Below are 6,000 nucleotides of genomic sequence, written 5' to 3'. Positions count from 1 at the left end.
AGAGACCCATATGCTGTCGTTATTAGGCAGGATGTGGAGGTGAGAGAATACTTTCAGAAGGGAATCTGTAACTCTGCCATTACTCATCCCTGTTTGAGGGCTACAGCTTTTTAAAAAGACTATATTGATCTCTCAACTGTCTACAGCAGAGGATGTTCTTAAATAAATGTTTTCCAAACTTTTTGAATGTGGCCCTTCTTCTTAAAACTTTATTCAGCTATCCAAAGCCTGTTATCCCTGAACCCAATATTGGCTGGATAGACAGGGAAATTCTTCTGCACTGTTGCCACTGTTGCCACTGTTCATGAGAATCTGTGGATTGGGGTGAATGCATGTTGAATGTTGTTTTAGTAAAAGGGCTACTTCCATCTCTTCATCACCATCACTTTCATTCTGCTGCCTGAATTAGGGCCAAGCTAGAAGTGATGAATTACACTTGAATGGCAAGTGAACAAACTCACATGTATTCCTCCCTGTTCACTTGCGCTCCACTTGCACTCCGATCGAGTGGAGTGCAAGTGGAGCGCAAGTGAACAGGGAGGAATACGTGAGTCTGTTCACTTGCCATTCAAGTGTAATTCGTCACTTCTAGCTTGGCCCTGAGAAACCCCTGAAAAACAAGCATTTAGAGTTTTCAAGACACGCGATGTTCAGAGGCGATTTGCCATTACCTGCCTCTGTGTAGCAACCCTCAACTTTGGTGGTCTCCCATCCAATTACTAACCTGGGCCAATCCTGCTTAGTTTCTGAGAGCTGATTGGATCAGGCTAGATTGGGCCATCCAGATATGTATTAGTGATTATATAAATAGTGAATGTCTTAGTTCCAGTTTTTGGCCGAATCCACACTCACTCACCATCCACTTATCTTGCGCAGTCGTGGCAATCGGGTTCATTCCGCTATCATGCTGTGCACCTTCACATTCACTCTTCCATTGCGTCTTTATGGCGCAATCAGTTCTCCACACGCCACTGAGTAAAGCGTCACAGTGGGCGGTTCCATCCTCCGCCGTCAGAATTGACGGCGCTCGTCACTTACGTTTTTTTTTTTAAAGGGTCAATTATCCGGTACACCGATATCTTGACTCTGGTGACCGTTTCTTTTCCCACACAAACCGCTGCTCACTATGGTTGGTTTACCGGTATACCGACCTTTATCCACTGTGAAAAAAAAGGGGAGAAAACGCATTTCCGCCAATATCACGTGGTTTTGAGGGAAGGCGTAATAGTGGCACGGTGATGGCGGGGAACACGCGGAATGGGAAAGCGTGTGAGTATCTGCATGAATAGCACGCTGCTTGCAAAAAAGGCGCGGAAACAAAAAGGATGTGTGGATTCGGCCTATGTCAAAGCAAACAATATTCTAGCTTAACTATGTGACTATAACTTTTGTTAACTATGATCATTGATGACCAAATAGAACCTCCATGTTCAGGGCAGTGTACTCTTGTATGCCCGTTTTGGGGGACAACTGTTTGAGGTGGCTTTATTCCCTGCTGGCAGGATTCTTAGAAGCATCTGGCTGGCTAGCATGGGAAATAATACTAGAGAAACCTCTGGTGTGATCCAGCAAGATTCTCATTTTATTCTTATGAAAGATACAGGGCATGTAGTAATCTTATCCTCATTTTTACAGTGGGGTTTGAAAATACTATTCAGCGATCCTACTGCTTCTATTGTGTCTAACTATGCTACTGTATTATTGAAGTGTTTGGGAAGAACAGATACTGCAGAGTTTTAATGTTGAGGGAAAGGCATTCTGTGCATGCCCAGAAGTATTTTTCTTCCAGAACTCAGCCTCTGCCAAAAACAAACTCTTAGGCTGTCCTAGTGACATCTTGGCACAAACTGAGTAATTAGAAAAGTTAGATTCTAGAGCGGTAGCTATTAGTCAGTCTGTTGTGACAACGCCAAAAAGTAATCTTGTGCCCCCATAAAAAACTAACAGACAGTTTTCATGTTTAGAATCTACTTCATCAGATGTGTGACGTGAATTCTCATCCTGCAGATATTGCTACACATGGGGAAAGTGTTTATTAGTAAGGAAGAAAAGCCATTTTAATTCCCATTAAAATGCATGCTATGGCGCTATGATAACCTTGCAATTCACTAATATTATAAATTTTTTAAAGTTCATATGCAAGGGAAACAAATCCAAGGGTAAGCCTCATTGAATAAAATGGGACTTAAGTTTCTAAGGATGCCTGCTTTAGATTGCTCGACAAAGATCTGTGCCTTCAACTAATCAGAAGCATGGATCAGGCCACTCTGGAAATTGTTTCCAGGATAACTTCAGTTGCTCAGCTCCCCCCCCCCCCAGCCCCTGCTCTCCTGCTTTCCTTTTTCCTATTTAAGGAGGCAGCAATAGGAGAGGAGGGTATGGGAGGATGGAGGATATGGAAGCTGAGAGTTGGAGCTAGTTGGATTTCGACATCAGGGAACTAGAATCCATTTCTAAAGTTAGTGCAGGTGCATGAAGACAGCACCACCTGGGGACTTGGCTCACCTGCCTCCTCTCTGGACAATAAAACCGACTTTTCCCTTCCCCATTAAGCATCCTTACTTTGTTGTTTGTTTTTTAGGGTTTTTTAATTTGTTGCAGGTTAGTAGAAATGTTTTCAAAGTATTTTTGCAGTTCAGTATTTCTTGAGAGAGGCTGATGTCTCACTTAATTCAATGGGGCTTATTCCCAGGTAACTTGTGCCTCACCTACATTTAATTGTTAGTGCACATCAGTGTTCTGGCCAGGTCCCTTGGCTAGGGAGTCTTTCTGATTATTTTTAATCCTGTTATTTGTTTGGCACTGAATCCCATTGCAATTTGCACTGTGCAAATCATAAGCAAAATTTATTTTAAAATAATCCTATTCCTTTTCCATTAATGTTACCTACCTACTGAGCAATTATTATTCTGTTCACAGAAACAGAAAGCCAAGTGATTTGTTTTGTTATACTTGTTTTGGAGTGGGGTCTTATGGGAGGGGCAGATGTAATTTTTGTCCCGGGGCCCATGGTGGCTCTTGGCAACCCTGGCTATGGGAGTGCTTGGTCATGCTGTCACTATACTGTCTCTTTTTTTCCTCTAGCTGTTAATACACTTTTGGTGTTGTTGTTTGGTGCTGTGTAGGATCCCAACTAGTGCCACTGACATGAGCTGTAGTGTAAAAGTGCCATATCAGCTGGACCACAGAATTGCCCTGAGAGCATTTTAAAAAAAACCTCAAAGGGAAATGTTAGCATTACTTAACAATGAATTAAAAAAAAACGAGTTTCGGCTTTCTAGGGGAAGCTGGATTTGTCCTCTCAGGATTCTTGTACACAGGCAGAGGGCCAGTTCTGATGTTAATTTTTCCTTTTCTTTCATGTAGGGAAACAGTGGAAAAATGCTCAAAGATGTGAGTCTTGGCAAGACTGGAATGGCCTATGCACGCAACTGGCAACAATCCTTGAGGCTGGTCTGCTAGTTGCATGTGTCACAATCCCATCTTAGCCAATCAGCTCTTACATATCCTAAGTATTCAGCTATTTCCCCTCCTCTTCTAAAAGCCTACTCAAACATTATGGGGGAAATTAATGTTTGGTCTGAGTACATGGTGGCTTGTCATAGTTGATCTAAGGAAAGGAAATTGTCCTCTAGCAAAAAGGAAATTACCAAAGCATGATGAAGTTAGAAACTTCAGTTTGGAGACTTTGTTTTTGAATCTTTCTGCAACATCTTTGTGTTCTTTGTATTTACAAAAAGCATTATGCTTGCAATTTACTTTCAGTTTATGGATTTTGTTGCTCAGGGAAAAAGAATTCTGGTAATACAAAGACACTTTATTAAGAGAACCATCGGGGTGCAGTGCAACTTCAAAATAAATCAACAGAAATTACTAGAACATATGTTTACTCTGATGACCAAAGAGGGGATGAAAAATCTTTGATTGGGTCTTCAGTATATTTTTTCTTTATAAATAGCTCAGGAGGCCACAATGTGGTCTGGGGGGGGGGATGTAAACTCTTTCCCTCCATGCCATTTTTCCAACCTCAAGTGCCCCTCCTCCCAGAGCTGATATTTGTCCCATCTTTCTACAACACAGCAAATATAAACTTGGGGTGCGGGAAGAGATCTGAGATCACAAAAATGGCATGGAGGAATTTCCCCCCACCTGCACTATCAATGGTCCCACCAGTGTCAGTCAAGTCCTCCTGAGGCAGCTATTTGGTTCCTGATGAGGACTGACTCCTCACAAACATTGCCTGCCCGTGCCCCTTGCTGGGATTTTCAAGAACATGCACTGCTGCCATTGGAAAACAGGTTCTTCTGACAGTGTCCCAGAGAGAAAGGACGTTTTTAAGCAGTTAGTGAGGCACTTCCCAGAAGGTTGAAAAGCTCCCTCAGTCAGGATTTGTAGAAGACAACTTCTGGCATATATGCCAACAGCCAGTGGCATATCAGACCATTTTGTTTGACCACCAGGGCCAGATCTCTGCCCCAGCAACTGAAGCACTGTCAGCACCTCTGGGGACAGCAGTGCAGGATAAGGCTTATGCCCATCTCTGTCCCCACCCCCCATCCCTCCACAGCCACCAGCCAATTCCAAGGTGAAACCCTGAGATATGGCAGTGCTGATAGGGCTTGGCTTGCTCCAGTCCTGTCTGGTCAAGTACAACCCTCAGCGCCACCCCACCTCATTTTGTTTACCAGCACACCAACATCTTCAGAGGGAGACAGGGCATTCTAGCCCCTACAGTAGACTCTGACTCTGAGGCAAGAGAAACTGATGGACGAAGAGAGTATTTGGCCAAACCAAGTATGTGGAGGGAGAGGAATGGGCAGGCATTAAGCTAAGGAGAGAACCAGCCTATGGTCATAAAAGGAGGATCTGGAGAGAGTAAACAGAGCAGTGCAGAGCTGAAGACCACACAACCCTCCCCACTCAAGCACGCAGCCACAGAGAGACTCGGCAGAGAGATCAAGGTACAGGTTCCATAGGGTGTGGCATAAGGACAGGTAGTAGGCAAATCATGACCCCTCAGCTTCTGTTTGACCGCTGGAACTTCTCAAAATCTAGCCCTGGCACTTATTTTTCAATGTCAAGACTAAAGCCTGCAACATACAAATAGGTGAAAGTGCCCCTGAGCAGAAACAGAGTACATTTCCCTCACACCAAGTATTTACAGAGAGTTCCAACTTCACATATGGCAGAGATGAATGGAATGTCTCCAAACTGTACAGAACTGAGCCCCAGCACGTTATTTCCTAAAACTGACTGCAAGGCAGTGCCAGACTCAATGAGCTGTAGTTGGCAAAACAGCAACAAAATGGAATGCCTCTTACAGAGTCCAGGCTCTGCACTTCTCAGAACCATGTATCCAGGTAGAAGGAAGACTTTCTCTTTGCAGTTCCTGGCTCTGGCCTGTCCTCTCTTGTCCGGCCAGTAGGCTTCTGGGTAAAATGGAAGGTCTTTCCCCGAGTGTCTGGTTTCTTCCTGGCCTGCAGTTTTTTTCGACCTTGTACTTCATCAGAAGCCTTCTCTGGCTGCCTCTGCTCCTTGGGGGGTGAAGGTGGTGGTTCTACCTTGATCTGGGGGATGAGGAAGGCTTGAGTGTGGGTTCCATGAGCCTCCTTGCCTATCTGTACATCCTCCAGCTGTTGAGCATCAAAGACAGCCTTTGCACCAGATAGTCGATTTTCTGGGTCATACTGGAATTCAGGCCTTGTGGTGCGCAGTTTGGCCAGCTGGATGCGATACTCACGTTCCAGGTCACGGTCTGAAATGGGCACATCATGGACCTGCCAGACAGGAGAAGAGCTGCAGGAGTATCTTTGGAATTTGACCCCTAAGGCCTGTAACTGTAGACAGTAAGAAATACAGAATGGGGTTGCTAACCTCTCGGTGGAGCCTGGAGCTCTCCTGGAATTACAACTTATCTCCAGACTACAGATATCAATTCCCCTGGAGAAAATGGCAGCTTTGGACAAGTGGATTCTATAGTATTACATCCCTGCTAAGATC

At 44.4% G+C, this 6,000-nt stretch overlaps 1 protein-coding gene across 1 annotated transcript in view; it reads right to left on the bottom strand.

Annotated features, from left to right (window-relative positions):
- Positions 1-3,821: 3,821 nt before the first annotated feature.
- The window catches only part of TBC1D10C (TBC1 domain family member 10C), a 31,225-nt gene continuing 29,046 nt past the window's right edge, over positions 3,822-6,000 (bottom strand). The window contains exon 9 of the mRNA XM_054969901.1: positions 3,822-5,777. Coding sequence (XP_054825876.1) covers positions 5,343-5,777 — 435 coding nt within the window. The 3' untranslated portion in view covers positions 3,822-5,342. The remainder of the gene's footprint in view (positions 5,778-6,000) is intronic.

The sequence above is a fragment of the Eublepharis macularius genome, chromosome 2 (assembly GCF_028583425.1).
Source record: "Eublepharis macularius isolate TG4126 chromosome 2, MPM_Emac_v1.0, whole genome shotgun sequence".
NCBI classification, from domain to species: Eukaryota; Metazoa; Chordata; class Lepidosauria; order Squamata; family Eublepharidae; genus Eublepharis; species Eublepharis macularius.
Note: the sequence above shows the minus strand (reverse complement) of the source record. Positions and strands in the feature narration are given on the sequence as shown.